Source organism: Haliaeetus leucocephalus, unplaced genomic scaffold (genome assembly GCF_000737465.1).
Source record: "Haliaeetus leucocephalus isolate CR32 unplaced genomic scaffold, Haliaeetus_leucocephalus-4.0 Scaffold256, whole genome shotgun sequence".
NCBI lineage: Eukaryota > Metazoa > Chordata > Aves > Accipitriformes > Accipitridae > Haliaeetus > Haliaeetus leucocephalus.
Genome location: NW_010972692.1, coordinates 162894 through 180708, shown reverse-complemented (window position 1 = coordinate 180708; position 17815 = coordinate 162894). Strand labels below are relative to the sequence as shown.

The following is a 17815-nucleotide window of genomic DNA, read 5'->3' as shown; positions in this document are numbered from 1 at the left end:
GGCGTGTGAGGAGAGACTCGCCCGCCTCCGCTTGGCTTCGGGCCGCATAACCCTTCCTCCGGCCGGGCGTCGAGGCTGCACGGTCTGCCCGCTCTTTCCTCTCAGGAACAGCCCCCCCCCCGCGTCCCGCCCCGCGCTTTGGTCTTCTCGCCGGCGTTCGGAACGGGGGACACACATCTGAACCCCGCAGAGGCAGCCGGGCCTGACGGCGAGGTGTCTCTCCTAAGCGGTGTTTCACCCTCAAAGCACCTGCAAGCCCTCCCTTGGGTGGTTCTGCAGCACAAGCGTGGGGAATGGGGGTAGCGTGGCCCCCGCAGACCTGCTGAGAGTGCCCATGGGGCGGCCGAGACAGCGAGGCCTCAGGGGTGCACACCCCATTTTGCGCTCTCCCACAAAACCTGCAGTTCCCTGGGCTTTTGCTGCCTTGGCTTGTAACGGCCCACGGAGCCAAAGATGCAAATCCCACTCACTGCAGGCAAAAGATAGAGCGAGAGCTAACAAGCTAGCCCGGTGCTGTCAAGACAGGTGGGTGGGCTGAAATGACACAGAGAGGTATTTAAAGTACTCTGTTAGAAGAATCCACCAATATAAAATGGGAAAAAAAAATTCTGTATCGTGAAAATACTTTTCTTGCTCAGAAAAGAACTACTCGACTAACGTTAGCCAGAAAAAATAACACGGTCAAAACACGAGGAAGGCTTGTGCTGTTCCATAAATACCTAAATCTTTAGTTACCAAAAAGTTGGGGTGGCTGATGATATGTTAAAAAGTTAAAATGTAAAGAAAAATGAACTTGGGTCTTTCTATTCCATTAAGCTGTATAGCTTCATGTGGTGGGTGCCTAAGAAACCCAAGTGTCAATTGCATTTGCATAGGCGACATAACCAAATAGCTGCACTCTTGACACCTGCCAAAACAGCCTCGGTGAATGTGAGTGATTAACTCGGTTACTGAATGCCAACAGAAGATAAAGAATAATAGAAACTGTTTGCTTTGAAAAGTAATTTGCTGGTTTTGTTACTCCTCAGTTATCAGCTGAGATTTATGAACTGCCAGGAAGCCCCTTAGATTACTATTTGTAAGTCACTGGTTTTAGTGGTCTCGGTAATCCAATTTTGTTTAGTTTTCAAGCACTTTGGGAACCACTTGATAAAATTTGTACATACATCAGAGTTGATGCATATACCATTAGGTCCTTTTTTTTGCATGCAAACGTCTGGGAGGTTCCTGCCAGTCAAGGGGGGCACTTGGCAGTGTGTACTCCCACGTGAAGTACACCTAACCCAAAAGTACACTCACAGCCCCCTGAGCTACATCGCAGTCAACTAGCTATTCAGCTACCAAAATAAACTCTTCCAAAAACTTCATCTCACTTCATCTTACCCTAATATTTGCCAGAGGTAGAGAGCTATTTCCTGAGAATCTCTCTTCTTCTGTTTACAATAGAATCAGGTCAAGTTGACCCCGGTATTTTCATTCCTCACTATTAATTAACTTTGGAACTAGTATTAAATCTCATCAACCAGGACACTGATTCTTCTCTTTTTTTGCATTTGCTGTGATGAAGATGAGCCTTCTGTGTTTTGCATGGAGCTCAGCTAATTTAGTCTAGTGCCATTTAAAATAGTCTAAAATAAGTGAAAGAGGCAAGTATTTCAGGAAAACTGAAATTCATTTCTCAAAAGCAAGAATCTCTGAACAATCCTGATAAATTGCCCACGTCAGTGTAACTCTCCATCTCGAACTGCAAACCTGTGAGTTTAAATGTGTTGAATGCCAGACTCCTAGTAATAGTATCTTGCGGTATTGCAGGATTTTATTTATGGGGTTTTTATACAACTATAAGAATGTTCTACTATAAAAAGGTCCATACAGAGTTACAGACTGCTTTTCTAAGAGATAGTAATTGTATTCTTACTTCCCTCAAACTACATAGTACTAATGACATAAAAAAAAATTCTTTTTTTTATGATTTTCAGTTTACATCCTTACTATAGCCCTTCTGTCACCAGCTATTACCTCTTATAGTACAAATTAAAGAGGAAAAGTTAATGGCAGACCAGCAGGCTGGTTGTCTGTAGAGACGCTGATGGTAGAGGGCAGCTCTAGGCAACTTTAATGTTCACCATAGATTAACCATGGGGTTAATCTAGTTCATAATCATAGTAGTCATCATCTGTGTTTACTCCAACGCTGGAGGCCTCATTGGGTTTCATTTTCTTTCTGTCCTCTTTGCCTTTTTCCATAGAAGACAGATTATCTTCACACTGCTGCAGAATCTTTTTGGAAGACATCCAACTTTCTCCTCGGCTTTCTGCTGGCGCCGCGCACTGCCCTCCCCTGACATCCGTTCCTTTGGCCACCAGCGCCCTTCTGGTTCTGAGAAGGTCACAGGTGCAGTTCCAAGGGTTTCCATCTAAATACAGGTGACGAAGACGAGGTAAATACTCTAAGACTTTGCGATCCAAGGCAGATATCTTGTTATTCCGTAAATTTAAAACCTGAAGCTGTTTCAAGTCCTTCAGCTCTTGTTCTCCAACATCCTCTATGTCATTTCCCTTTAGATCCAATCTAGCAAGGGTGTCTGGAAGTCTGAATAAAAATAGAACAGCACAAAGGTGTTATGTTCATCATATTGATTCTGTTTGTGTAAGTGGTATTTGGTGGTGGGTATTTGCCCAGGCACACCTGACGTATTAAAATAAAACTATCACTAACAAAAAAATGCAAACTTCTGCAAAAAAGATGTGGTCATGAAGTGTTCATGTCTTTTTTTTTTTTTTCAAGTTATAGGAATACTGTCTATGCACACTTGAACTGTTTTCCCAGTATTGACTCTGTTTGTGCAACTGAACTAAACAGCAGTCCTACTGTAGTGTACTGTGAAGAAAGTTTCACGTTCAATTGAGTGTCAAGCTTAAAAATGCATTTGGTACTCTTCAATGACATAAGTATGCCAACAACCAAATTATAGCACCATGAAAGATCAAAAGTTTAGAGAAGCATGGCAACACTGCTCCTTCAAATACTTCTATATAAAATTTGTATAAAAAGGTTTTTTAGTTCATAAAGAACTAGAATTTTTCTTCCATTTTGTTCTCCTGCTCCCATCAGATTCAAACATTAATCATCACAGAAGTAGTCCATCTGATGATATCCTGTTTAGGAAATCAGCAACAGGGGAAATAGAAGTGCTTTTTGATGGTCTTTTAAAAGACTACTTTAGAGAATTAGAACTGGTTACATTTAAAAGAAAAAAAGCAGTTGATAATCTCTGGATATGATACTATGCTGGTCAGTATCATTCTTATTTTCATACATTTACAAATTTGTATGATAAGACTGTTTTATTTCACAAGTCTTGCTCATTTATGATCTTCTAATTTCCTCCTGCTGTAGTTAGTGAGAAGTGCTTAACAGAAAAGCCAGTTAGTTGGCATGGAATATTTTTAATAAAATGAATTTGAAAGTACCTTAAAAATAATTTTACTATAGTAGTATGCAAGGTGATGAATTTAAGAGTCATGGTTAGAGATTTTAAGGAAACTTATTCACTGAAACTCTGAGGGAAATTACAAATAATACTACCAAGAGCTATTTAGAATAGAACAGCAGTTACCACAACTGGTAAAGGTTGATGTGATAGTTTATCTCAATGTAATGATATGAGATACCTTTGAAAATTTCTAAGAGGGTACACTGTGACCCTCACTGTTTTTTGTGAAGCTGAGTTTGACCTCTTAGGCTGAAAGGTGGTTGCCATATTTGTGTAAATCTCACTTCAGTGGGACTATTTCAAGAGTAGAGCAGTTCTGTATTGTGCTGTATTTCCTGGGGGAGATGAGAATTTCACACACTGATATGGTGAGTCACTCCACAAAATTTGATCTTACCAAATGCTTGTGACTGCAATAAGTGGGTTTTGAAACCTAACCACCGGCGATGATTATAGTTGCCCAATATGACACTGTAATTCCAGAAGGGTACTCTGGGGTAAAACCCCAGTGCCACTGATGTCAAAGGCAGTAGGACATCACCCGAGATGTTTATCCAGACTGATTACAGTCTAAAGCCTGACCAGCAAGTCCTGAAACCTGTGAAGACTCTTACTGTACTAACGTTAGACTTAGGCTTTATGGCTGTATTTTTTGATTTCAGGCTGTGTTGATCTTGAGAAAGTGATGGCTCTGGAGTACATGATGAGTGATCCTGCTGCTGGCAGAGAAGCTGTGCTCACTCGGGAGCTCACCATGGCAGCTGTACTATGCTGCTGCTGCCACTCCAGGGAGCATTATCAGACTCTTCTCGGCATCCTTACCACTCCCTGCAATACTTTATGGAATATAGGCTCTTCTCTACAAGTCCTGAAAATACTTGGACCTGTGGATTATTTTCTTCTCAGAAAATAAACAAAAGAAGCTTTCTTTCTCTTCATTCCTGATGAATAACTGCTAAGACCTATTAACTGGGGCACATCATTATATTTTTTAAACTTGGACACTGGTGACTGAGTTGTCAGATAACTGTCAGAAGTAATACTTTTATTTCTGTATATCCATGCATACCTGGTGATCATCAGACAATTAAATCAAGTACATAAATTTTACTTCTTGTCATTTTTTTTCCCTCTTTTATGTTTACAACCTCCCCTTGAAATCTGTATTCATTGTTGAGCTGAAAATACAAGTCCCCAATATCTCCTTAAAAGCCATACTGTTTAAGGGCTAATAGAGAACTCCTTCCTATTAATTCTCTTGACTACGAAGGTTGTAAAATAAGATGGATTAGACAATACTAAAGTAACTAGAAAGCATTAAATATTCCTGTCAAGCTAGACTGAAATCAAATATTTATACAGCACTAAATCACTTTCTGATTAGAAAGCTGCTGCCAAATAGATTCAAATGCTAAAGGACCTGATGCTAAACGAATTGAAATTTTACTGCATTATTTATTTGGGCTAGTTAAACCTGTCCACAAGCCATAAAAATAAAATTTAATAGTGCAGTTGTGTTAAAGAAGTTGATGTTAATGGAATTACTTCACTATTTTTATGCCATCTTATTGCACAGCTTTTTGAAATAATAAAATTGCCACTTTATATCAGACCAGCCTCCATTTGGCTTAATATGCCATCTCTGATAATGGCCAGGACCAACACTCAGATGAATGCGAGAGAACCTGTAAGCAGGGCATTAATGAACACAGTGTGCCCAAGGGATGTTTCTTCTGAGCTCCTTTGACTGGAATTTTGCTTATAGCCTGAAGCCGGAGAGCTTATATGCATTCCAAATACTTTGTAATGTGTGAATTTAATGAAGCTGGGAATGCTAATATCCATTGGAAAAGCACATTCTTTTTGACCACACTCAGCTCCTGAAATCTTAATATTTTAACAATAATAAACTCAGTGTGGGTTGGTAGAAACATGAGCTTTAAAATTGCTGTCTTTCCTTTTTATTGAATGCTCTATTAATTTTGTGTAATGGGGGAAGATAAATCTAAGCAGAAGTATAACTTCTCCGTAATCATTCTGTTATATTCTCCTAGCAGGTTCCTCTTATTCGTGTGCTAATTAAACAAAGTAGTCTCACTGGCAGGGAGAGATGTGAAATGAGTAGATTCACTGGGGGCCACAGATGTAATGAAAACAGCTCTACTTCTATGCTGAGACTGCTAACAAGAGTGCTAATTAGTGCCAGTTATGGCAATGGGTTTATGGTATGGATAGACTTCTACCATGATTGGGTCTGAATACAAATTTTTTTCCAGTTTGGCCCTCATTCTTATAATGTAAGGAAGGAGAGATGACACCTGGGAACCAGCTGTCCTCAGATTCACTTGCCTCAGCGGAATAGAAATGAGGAGATTCTGTTCCAGTGCCAGATTTGAAAGCTGCGCACACTGCTGAAGAGCTCCTGCCTCAAACACGCTAACAGCATTGTTGTCAAGAAACAAATGCTTGAGGTCTTGTAGTCCTTGGAAGTCCTGCGCTGTCACCCTTTGAATCAGGTTATTGCTGCAGTCGAGTTTCTGCAGTCTGCCGGGCAACCTGAGTGGCATAGTGTGGAGCTGGTTCTTAGACAGCTCCAGTGTTGTTAAGTTAGGAAGAAGCTGTGCACCATCTATTGACGTTAGCTGATTTTCTGACAGAAAGAACTCAGACAGGTTTTCTAGGTGTTTCATGTCTCGAAGTCTTATTGTTTTAAGTTGGTTTTTCTCTAATTTTAGTGACAGCAGGGATTTAGGTAGGTCAAGAGGCACTTTTGTCAGAAAGTTGCCACTTAAACTGAGAAACTGTAGATTTTGGAAAGATTCAAAGAAGTTGGTTGGGAATGAGTTCAGTTTATTATCAGCCATGCTCAGATACTTCAGCCTAGGAAGCTTAAGTGGCGCAGACACAGATTCCATGTTGTTGCCATCCAGAATCAAACTTTGTAAATTGCAAAGGGAAGAAAACGCACTCAGAGGCAGAGTCGCAATCAGGTTGTTCCGAATATCGAGCATCCTTAGTTTCATCAAACCTTCAAAATCAGATGCATGCAGAGTGTTGATGGAGTTATCAGCGAGTTTTAAAATTTCAAGGCCAGATGGGAGGAAGGTAGGTATTTGCTTGAGCTGATTTTTGTAGAGTTCCAGGGACTTCAAGGCACTCAGAGCTTTGAAAGTGTTGTTTTCTATTGATTCTGTGCCACTGCATGACAGGACCAGCTCTTCAAGGGCTGACATTCTCCTGAAGTCCGTAATCTTAAAGAGAAAAAAATAACTCATGTGATAGTACACCGTCTATTTATAGATATTCTCACTGGCTACTTCTTCTGGATGCTCTGACAATTGCTAGTATATATTAAGAAACTATGTATTTAGAATGAGAAACTAAGAGAAAAGGTAACAATACAGATGTTAACTATAGATACCTGCAGTTTGCCAGTATTTACTTCCATTTCTAGAATTTTGTTGTTTAGGTCCATATTGTGTCTGGTTTTGAGCAAACATACGTTTGAAGAAGGAATATTCCTTTTATTTCTGCCTGGTGGATAGCCTATATAAAACAGAGAGCTAATATCACCAGTAGCAGAAATCTTTGCAGAGAGTAGATGGTTGTTACTGCGCTCAACACAGCTCGCTGGAGCAGTTTCGAGTTCATTGCGCTGCCATTTCCATGTATCAGCAGTATTGTCACTGCAGCCTGTATTCCCCCAGAGGAAGTACACATGGATATCATCACCTCTCCCTACTATAAAGTTTTGGCAGGAAACTGAAATCCAATGCTTGTATTTCTTCTCTCCCCCTGCTCTCTCTCCTTTTCTTTAAAGTAAAAACCTCACATACTAAGATGAGCAAACCAAAGGTGTCATATCAGCTTGGTCTGAAAGTCACCTCTGTGGAACAGATTGATTTTACAGGAACTTAGTTTTTGTTAGTTGGTAATAAACGGATGCTTTGCAGTGGTAAACGGAACTTAGATATTGACTGTGACTGTAATATACAGAGGCATTCTAAGTGTTTCATTATTTTTCTGCTCTGTTGGAACCTGCCTGTTTACAAAGCTTGCCATCTTGTGTCTCAAGTTAAGAAGGAAACTTAAGTGAATCTGGCAGTTTCCTCCAAGCCAAGATACGAGGAAGCAGGCAATGAGGGTGAACTCAGGAGTTCTACGAGCACACCAGTTGCTTAAACAGTAGTTTTCTGAAATTATCAGAGATGCTGCCCATTGACCTAGATGCTTGATTTTTAAACATTCATTTATATGGGAATCACAGAAAGCTCAGAGCAAGATGAGCAGGTATTCTGCATGGGAGAGGTGGGAAGGAGTGTCCTCATCCATTTTCCCTTCCCATGTTCAATATATCTCACTACAGGTCTCAGGAGTATCACATCAGTAAGAGATGTTAAACTAACACTATAGTCTTCATTCTATTTCCCCCAGGGCTTAGTAGCTACCAGCACATTTTACTCTCATTGAGAGAAGCTATAAAGCATGTTCTACAGCATAATCCCTCATCCCAGTCAGGAATCTACATGGAAGGCAGTACAAGGCCTTTTGCAGCACAGGTACTGGGTAGTAATTTTGTTCTATGATCCTGACTGAATACAGTTGGCTATCATACTTTTGTATGTGAAATCAGCTTGTAAAGGTGATTGTTAAAAGATTCCTTCCAGCTTCACTTATCCAACTCTTGCATGTTTTTGGGTTGTATCTCTTTACCTTAGCTACAAACTTGACATTTTAACTTCTGTTAAAATTAGAGCACGCACATCTGTGAAAGACGAGTCAGATTTCATTTTGCTCTGGTATCCTTAGTTGTCACTACCTTCTGATTACATTTATTCTCTCTTGTAAAGTAATTTCTGAGCATTGCAAGATTTGATGCAGTTAGTTAGAAAGTATAAGTGTGGAACCTCTATTGATGCAGGTTTCTTCATCAATCACATTTAAGCTCAAATGAGGGAAGGTACATCCATAAAAAACCCTTATATTCTCAACAGTAAATAACAAAGTTGTCCAATTTCTATTATTTCTATAAATGCAGTTTTGTAATAAATATATATTGCTATATAGCAATTACAGAATTGCATGTCCAGTTTTGGTCATGATTAGGAGGCTAATCTTGCAAAGCTTTATAATGAGAAATCCCATAGGAATGAACTGCATTGCTCAAGAGCAGAAATGCATAGTCATATGTAAGTGATAAAACAGTCTTAAGGAAATTGAAACAAATAAGTTCATAAGTTCAACACATTTTCTCCTGTAAGTTCAAAAGCAGTATTTCCTGCTTTTCCTCAGTTGATTGCTGTATGTCTCTAAGAGGCTTAATTTTCATCTTATTAAGTGACAGAGAGCTACATGAAGGTCAACGTAGAGACATTCATTCTGTAATCATGTTAGGCTTCTTGATGTGGATTATTATAATTTCTATTTTCCACCCATTTGGTATGCTTTGCTAGGCTTTGTGACCATGCTGTTTTGAGACTTAAACATTTATCCATGCTGTTACAAACAACCCAGTCTTTCTAATATGAATCAAGACATATTTGAAAGCCTATCATCAGCTCTCTTTTTGCTATGAAGTGATGTTTTATTCTCTAACTGGACTGTCTGGAAAGTGATACTAATATAATTTTACATTTTAAAAAGTAGATCTCCTGAAAAGGGATCTAAGATGCTGTTATTTTAATAGAAACATTTTAATAATTGTGTCATTTGTAATGACTTTTTTTTTTCTTTTAGAATTTTTGTGAACTGGGCTTTGTTATAAGCAGTTTCTTAAACCAGTCCCCTATTGTGGTGGCCAGATAAGCAATTTTATTTTAGCAGATAAACCCCGATATATTAATACTGTTAGAAATAAACTAAATCTTAAAGGGAGAGTAAACAGGTTATAGTTGGTCTTCAAATCAAGGAAGAGGCAGAAATTATTGAAAAAAATGCTAAAATTACTAGTTTTGTTATTATGAAGTCTGTTTATAACAAACCCTAGTTTGTAAAAATACCAAAAGCAAAAATCCCAGCCAGTGTTTTCAATGACAATCAACCCTGTCAGAACAAATACAAAGTTGATCTGGGTAGAAAAGATCTATTTTTTTTTCTTGTTTTTTTCTTCAAAACATACTGTATTTAGCATGCAAACGTATCTTCTTTTCTTTTTCCTTTATTTGCAATTTTAATAATAATCCAATGTAAAATAATGTCCAAAAGTAATTGGTACTCAGTTTGAAACAATATTTGTTTATTCTTCTGAGAAGGCTAATTGTCAAACCATAGTATATTTGAATGCTTACATATACAAGTCTCTTGGAGGTCAGCTGTGGGAAGTCTAGGCTTCCATTCAACTTCTTTTTGAAAATACATTATTTTCTCTAAGATTAGGTAAATGAAGGAATTTAAAAAGCAAAAAAACCCAAACCCCAAAAAACCCAAACCCAAAAAAACCCCTATAGAGTTCTTCTAGCGCTTCCAGATATGTAGTTTACAAGCAGAAATCAAAACCTGTTTTTACGAGCACTGTGATATGTGCCAGTGGAATTGCTCGGCTGTGTAAAATTAAGCATAAGTATTTATGATGTCAAGACCTCAGAAGCATAATTTGTTGCATGGAAAGAAAAGTGAAAAATAGCTTCACAAACCCAGTCTAATCTTAAGGAAAGAATCTACATAACTACAGGCAGATAACATGAAAGGACTTATTTCCTTTCAGTGCAAAGTCAGTAGTAGAAGTAAGGCATACTGATTGCTCAGTTGAATTAATGTATAAAGTTAAAACCTCTCTCCTTAGATGGTTTCATGCACCATTTCTTCTGAACAGTCATAAAACATTTATTCCACTACTCTATTGACTTATGTCCAACATTTAAATGCTTTATAACACCTGCCTGTTGCTCTAGTCAGAACCTAAGGCCACTTTACTAGTAACTGAGAAGTAGCTGACAGGTATGGGCAACTAGCCTAAGAAAGGAAAAATGGCTCACCTTCCTTATCTTGGAAAGAAAATAATTGGTTGGTTTTTTTCACAGAAAAAGTATTTCTAATAAAGAATTCATTTGACAGATATTTTGTTTAGGTAGAGCACATCAATATAACTAAATCGCACCAATGAACTTTGACTCTTGTAGGTGTGGGAGCTAACACAAGAAAACCAGAGATATTAGTAGCGGCTAAAAGAGAAGTAAACTCTTTCTCAGAGTTACATTGTAAAATTACTAACTGTTTCGCAGTGGGCAACAGGTATCCCAGGTGCTGCTCTAAGATGCCTTCTAGACTATTTCATTCAATCCTGAGGGCAAAATCAAAGATGCTTTTCATAGCAGTTAAAGTTATATTCTTTGTAAGAGGATAAGCATACTTAAGAGAAAATGTATCTCTTTTGAATAGAACATTTCTTATTATTTGTAGTAAACTGATACACAGCAAGCATGTATAATACAGGTGGTTGTATTTCCCTTGTTGTCTATCTACAGAAGTTGAATTTATTAAATAAATATATTTCAGGGTAGGAAACAGAGAAGCACAGTTCCAGAGTGCAATGCAAAATGAGCATAAACTGATCATACCTTTAATAACATGATCCAGTAATACCTGAAGAAATGCAGAATAAACTTTTTTAATAACACAAATAGCTGGCAGCTTCAGTTAGAAGCTGCTATTGTTTATATGGGTTATTAGGTAGGCCCAGCATTGCTTTTAGAAACATCTCACACTCTGCCTTAGACTCTAACTTACTTATTCCCTCTGCCATTTCTAATAGCAGTTGTACCTGACACTTGCAACTCCAGAGGGGGAAAAGAACTTCAATTTCATTCATTAGGGAAATGATTCCAGCTACATAAAACCTGTCCATTTACTGTGAAAAAAGTGTTATATTGTATCAAAAGTAGCAAAAGCTTTTAACAAGTTAAAATATTACTCTGGAAGTCAATGGTTATTTGACGATATAAAAACCAAGTCAACATTTGGCTCCTAGTTGTAAATTACTATTTTTTGAGTTGCATACAAAATATCATCGTGGCAGCGTGAGCCAGTGCTCGGAGACTGCAGGATAATGAAAACACTGTAAGAATATATTTACATATCCTTAAAAAGTAAGTAAAAATAAAACCAGATCTGGCAGCATTTCATCAGTTTTTAGAAGGTGGAATAAGATTCTCTCTTCCCTTGAAAGCCACCACCATCTGCTAAGCCCAGCTTTTGGTTACAGCGCACTGCAGAAAATATTTTTACTGGATTTTTTCCTACCTGGAGTTGTTTAATTTTGCTGTGACTGATGTAGAGTCTCCTGGTGGTGAAAGGAATCTCTCTGGGGATCTCCGTAGCTCTGTAGCATTGCACTGATTGGGCAGGGTCACAGCTGCATCTTCTTGGGCAAGTGGTACTTAGACCACTGTGAAAAGAAAAGAAGACTAAAAGGTAAGATAAATACATCTTCCAGAACAGGAGCTCTGAAATTGTCTCAGCAACATAGAGCTTGAATTAAGCACCAAAGTCCTTTTATACCATGAAATCTGATAAAAGGATATTATGACTGTGTATTTTATCCCAGTGAAAAAACAGCAAAAACAATACCGTAATTTGCTTGGGTTAAAATGTTGGCAGGCATTACAAAGAGTGAGAAACTTAAACAGTGATAAGGTGCCTTTACATTTGTAGGTATGTGAAATTAGTGTTATTTATTACCTGACATCTAATCTGCAAACATCCATATTATCTCCAGTTTCCTAGTTTTGTTAAATGTGACACCACAGAATTAGTGGAGAAAAGATAAAGAGCTGTTTTATAGTGGGGCTGTAAAACCTTTGTATCTTCTGTGACCGAGTATTAGAAACAGTAAAAACACAACTACAGCCAACACCGAAGCTTTTTCACTCCTCCTCTTGCATTATTCAGACCCCCCAAAAACCTCAAAACTCAGGCAGCTATTATTTTAAAGCTAAAACATTCTATTCACTTTCTGAATATCTGTAGTACAGCTGAGTGCAGCTGGTTGGTACACCTTTTTTAAAGACTGGACAAAAATCTAAGTTACTTGTGTTTGTGTAATTCCCATAAATCAAAGTTTAATTGTTCTTATATTTGAAAATTACAAATGTGAAATGCTTGAAAGCATTTAGTATAAATCAAGTGGTGGATGATCAATAGGGCCTATTTACCCCATGACAGCTGGAGAACACTAAAGTTCCTTTCAGAGTTTTCTCTCTACTTATTAGTGCTTCTCTCATATCTACTAGCAGTGCCAGCTAGACGTGTAAAGTTTTAAAAAGCTTACAGTTTGGCTTGTGATTATTTTAAGAACTTTCTTTGCATTGTTTTTTCCTTTGTACTCAGCAATTTACAAAGTACAAAGCAGTGTACTTCAGAAACCTTTGTATCTTATCATAATGATCTGCTTTGCACTGTTACCTGCTTCCTTCCATCCTCTCCGTCATATCTTCAGTAGCAGCTAATCCTATTCCTTGAATGCAGAACTAGGCCAGTTATTTTTCCAAGCAGAAGATGATGTCAAGTTGATTTGACAAATGGATAACTGAATTGGGGACAGTCCTTGATGGGAATGCCTATTGGATGCAGCTGGGTTTATGCTGGACAATTGCCATATTCCCTCCTGGAGATCCTTCTGTCTCCTTAATCCCCTACGCTGAGAGCACAGAACTGCAACCCAGCATCTGCTAAACCGAACAGCAAGAGCAGAAACCTTTTCCTAAAGCAGCCTGTCAAACTAGCATGTTTAACAAGCTATGCAAAAAAAACCCTGCCTGACTTATGCCATAGTGATCAACTGAGCAAAAATGAGTGGGTGAGCAGGATTAGCAATGGTGCTCTAAAAGAAGTATTTTAATGTATCTTGATCTAGGGTTTGGTACCTGGTTTGTGGTTCTGCCTTTTTTTTTTCCCCCTAAAAGAATCAAAGTACCCAAAGAAAAGCATAAAACCTTTCTGCATACAGACAGCTACTTGTGGTTCATTTCAGCACACCCTGAAACAGTCTTTGATTGCATCTTTCCACTGACTTGAGTTTAAATGCAGAGGTCATTAAGACAATAACACTCAGGATCTTAGGTAGGAATTTGTGTTCCTCAAAAATGTCATCACAAAGCAACTGCTTTTTGCTCAAGGAGGGTCAAAAGAAACGCAGAACAAACCCTACAGTTTGCAGTTTAGAGCTCCAGAGTACTGCAGAGGCAGTCTGAGAATGCCTTTAAGTAAGAACCATATATTGCATCCTTCCCTATTTTGTAAATTGTAAGCCACTCAGCTGTTAGAATTCACAGCTGTAGTTACAAGGTAACGCCACAGTAAGGTGCAATATTCTTGGCTCTGCATTTTTGAGAAGTATCTATATCCTTGGTCTTTTCAAAGTAATGAAAAGAAACTTTATTGGTTTAATAGTTCATTTACATGATATTAACAACAATGATTTAATCAAGAATGATATTATGTATCCATTAATTCCTGATATATGTCTGCTTTCAGCAGCTAGGTATTTTAAAGTGATAGCTATGAAAGATGATCTTATTAAATCTGTTCTGTACAAATTGTGACACACATCCACCAGAGCTGATGCCTTTGCTTTTGCACAAAACTATGACCTGTGGGTTTTTTATTGATTCTAGGAGACCTGATGGCAACCGAACTGACGAAGAGTCACAGGACTGTATAAGCCATAAGCCTAGTGGGAAGATGTGAGCTATGCAAAAAAAAAAAGTGAATAAACATTCCAGGATCTCCATTGTGGAAGCAGCGCTGCTGGCCATGAGTTGCACAGCTTTGCAGGGGGATGTTAAGAAAGTCAATCATGGGTGGCCACTTCCTGCTAGCAGTTTTTATGCAAACTCTCCACACCTTTCAATGGGGATTCCTGTGCGGGACTAATGGCTTGATACTCCCCTCTGCCATTTCTCTGTCAGAAAGAATGATAGCACCCATAACCTGCCCGTGCGAGAAGTCCCAGGGACATTCTACATGGTGTGTGCTTTAACCAAAGGTAAACATTTCAGATCGAAACCTGCTAAACCCAAAGTCCGTGTCAGACTCTTTTGTGTTGTTGGCATTTAATATGGACATTGGTTATAGAGTATCATGGCAAAGTAGTAAAATATATTGGACAAATTTGCATAAAACATAAGCCCGAGTTGATGGAAGTCAGAAGATCTTTCAGGATTGCTGCTTTTATTACAGATCTGAAGAAGGGCTCATAAAGGACTGTAAAGTTTGGGGTTTTTTTCCAAATATATCAGTCTAATAAAAATATTATCTTTTTGTACAAATCTTGCCTCACACAAGATTGCAGAGTCTACAGTACTGGTGTTTGGGCCTTTTCTTTCTTCACCAAAGTCAGAGGTTTGACAAAAGCACACATATGTATGTCAAGACATAATTTTTTAACCTAAGATTACATTTAGAAAATCACATAAAAGTAAGATGACATTAAAATTAGAAGAATGAATCTGCAAAACTCTAGTTATGGAGCATTTAGAAATGTCTGAGTTAAGACAGCCCATAAACTCTGAAGGTGGATCCCTTATAATGCAGATGTTGGCACAGACTGTACAAGGGAAGATGCAGTCTTATCACAAAAGACATGGAGAAGCTCAGCTCTTACAGTCAGAGTGTCCCTTGTCCATGGAAAGCAGAAATTGCAGGAAAAGACCGGCTTTGGGCCTGCAGAGGGCATGGGTAGGAGCTTGGTCCCTGAGGGATGTCACAAGCACAAGCAGTTTGGCAACTAGGAGCTGCTAAGTGATGGCATATGCTCTAAAGAATCCTTGGCATATTTAGCTGCCATATGCTATCAAGTGCCTGCCACTGAGTACGTGTGAATTTATAATTATTTTTTGCTGGAGGTTTTTAACTTGCATTTGGACTAGTTTTTCATAGGGACAACAAATGGCATTTGTCTGCTGCAAGAGTTACCTCCAATCAAGCACTTCTCTCCAGAGTGGATCAGGCTGCTAAGGGAAACAATCATAACATTGTATTTAAAAACATTATGTTTCCCTTAATCATCTGTTGAAATAATCTGAACTGCTTTATGGAAATGTTTCTTAAACAAAGAACCTCAGAGGGTTACACTGAATCACGAATGTCAGCCTATATGCATTCTAGGCAAATTGATGATACTTAATTAATATAAAGATTATAAATTTATCAAAAGTGGTTTTTTGTTTTATTCCTACAAAATAAAACTGCAAATAGAGTTTCATAAAAACAATCAGAAGCCTGTCTGAAAATGATGTCTCAATATTCTTCATAAGCCAAGAATTTTGTGGAAATATTTTTTATCTGCTTTCACAGTATGTGGAGAATGCGCTTTCTAACTCCAGGCAAGGTCATCTTCATACACTGGAAACAGCTGCTGGATGACTTAAAGCAGATTTTTCCTCCACACAATAAGGTAGGTTTCCTTTTCTTCCTCCATGCTGGCTACACAGAGGAGATAAAAGTGATAACCCCTCAGGAATTTCTCACATTTCACCTATCCGTGGCACATTTGCATTCCAGAGGAACTAGCACAGTGAAACCTGTTGAAAGGGATGAAACTTTGTTAAACAAAAATTCACATATCGAGGAGTTTTATGATAGTGCTGAGAGATGCTAGCCAAGATCAGATGCATCTGGGGCAGGCACCCCATAAACAACAAATAAGCAGCACCCACATGGAGGGGGTCAGTTTAAATAATTTCATACACATATGCCACTAATGCTGCTGTTATTGGCCTTCAAAGTATTGCTGCTAATGGCATCCACTTGAGGGAGAACTGTTCTTCATTAATAACCAAGCCACAGAGAGCAGTGCCCATGAAACCACAGATTATGCTACAGTATAATGACAGTTTTCTACTAATGATATTCCAAGTTAGTCCCAAAAGGAATGAAGAAGGGGGAAATAAAGAGGGCAGACATGATGGCTATAATCCATCATATCAGAATGGATATAATCCATTCTCAACCTAGAATTTAAACACACAGGTCTTTTGTATATGAACATTCATGTAAGATCTGTAATTAACCTATGTGAGACCGTGCCTCATGCAGTACCACCTAAAAGTAAAGTGGCAGGGATGGATCATCCAATTTATACTGGAACTGTGACAATTCTGTTTCTAGAGTTTTGCACACACAAAAGTGGTTCAGGTCAGTAGTTAACAACCGTGACCTGTAAGGGCTTTTCAGAGTCCTGTATGAAGCAAGGTAGTTCTGGCCCTTCCATTTCCTGTGGGTGTCTTTAGCCTTTAAGAGCAGCTTGCTAGTGACTGTGCATCCAATGGAACCAGAACGGAGCTTAGACTGTAAAAGTTGTCTACTGTTGAAACTGCGAGGCACAGTTTCAACAAGATGAGGACTCTGAAATGGGAGTTTTCTGAATTATACCCACTGTGTGCACAAAAAGAGGGTTTCATTCTTCCACGCTAGAAAAGCTGAACGTTTTTGGCATGTATGTTATCCATTTTAAAAAATAAAACAAAAAATCAGAATGAAAAGAGTTAAGCATAAGTGTATACATAGAAATAAGCACGGGAATAAGACCACAATAAGCGCTGTAAAAAAGAAAAGCTGGTCCGAAGAAGTAACTTGTGGAAGTTGTCTTGTGTAAAAGGAGACCAATAAGGAGTGAATGTTCCCTCAAACTAGTAGTGAGCCACTTGTTGCACCCATGGACTCACTGTGTGGACTGTAAAATGCAGCCAACTATGAACTTTCTAGGCCTGCAAGGCAGGAATAACCTAAAATGTGAAAAAGTAAAAAGTCTGGGTTTTGTTAGCAGAAATTTTCTGTAATGACAACTGAAAAGTATGTTCCTTTAAGTATCAGTGCAGATGGATAACTTCCTCCCCTCTAATGTGCTTCAGAAAGGCACATTCTAATCTTCTAGTCTAACTCCTTTTTTAGAACACGAAAATCTTTCTTTACCATCTCAATTTTCTCCCATACTTTGATACTGCAAGATATTCTTTGTTTTCTCTCCGTTTCCCCATTGGGTTCCCCACTTGTGACTGTACAACCACCCACACAATCAAACCACTCAAGATGCTTCAGCGCTAACCACACAGAAGATGGCCTTGACACGTGCACGTGCTGCAGCCTGGCACACACAGCTGGGCAGCTGCAATTACACAAGTTTCCGGGTGAACTGACCCTCATGTGCAAACACATGTGTTTATATTGTAAATTCTTTGTGCAGAGGCTAGGTCTAACCAAAGGTTTGTAGGATATCTCACACAACGCTTTCCCAGTCTTGGCGTGGACACTAGATACCCAATATACAGGAGTGGAGATGTTGATCAAAGTTTTTGGTTTTTTGGTAGTCGCCCCCCCCCCCCC

General features: G+C 38.6%; 1 protein-coding gene across 1 annotated transcript; it reads right to left on the bottom strand.

The window, feature by feature from the left end:
* Positions 1 to 2144: 2144 nt before the first annotated feature.
* On the bottom strand, positions 2145 to 12921 carry LOC104832541 (leucine-rich repeat transmembrane protein FLRT1-like). The gene is made up of 4 exons (XM_010568779.1): positions 12896 to 12921; positions 11735 to 11879; positions 5846 to 6747; positions 2145 to 2592 (listed from the first exon to the last, which is right to left on the bottom strand). The coding sequence occupies exons 1-4, from the start codon at positions 12919 to 12921 to the stop codon at positions 2145 to 2147; spliced, it is 1521 nt and encodes a 506-aa protein (XP_010567081.1).
* Positions 12922 to 17815: the final 4894 nt, after the last annotated feature.

What these genes read in the sequence shown, in the direction of transcription:
- LOC104832541 (XM_010568779.1), bottom strand. Translation starts at nt 12,921, where the DNA reads ATGACGGAGAGGATGGAAGGAAGCAG. An exon ending in GAGAGGATGGAAGGAAGCAG is followed by an intron (nt 11,880 to 12,895) that starts GTAACAGTGCAA and finishes TTCTTTTCACAG; the next exon opens with TGGTCTAAGTACCACTTGCC. An exon ending in CTCATTTCTATTCCGCTGAG is followed by an intron (nt 2,593 to 5,845) that starts GCAAGTGAATCT and finishes ATTTTTATTCAG; the next exon opens with ACTTCCAGACACCCTTGCTA.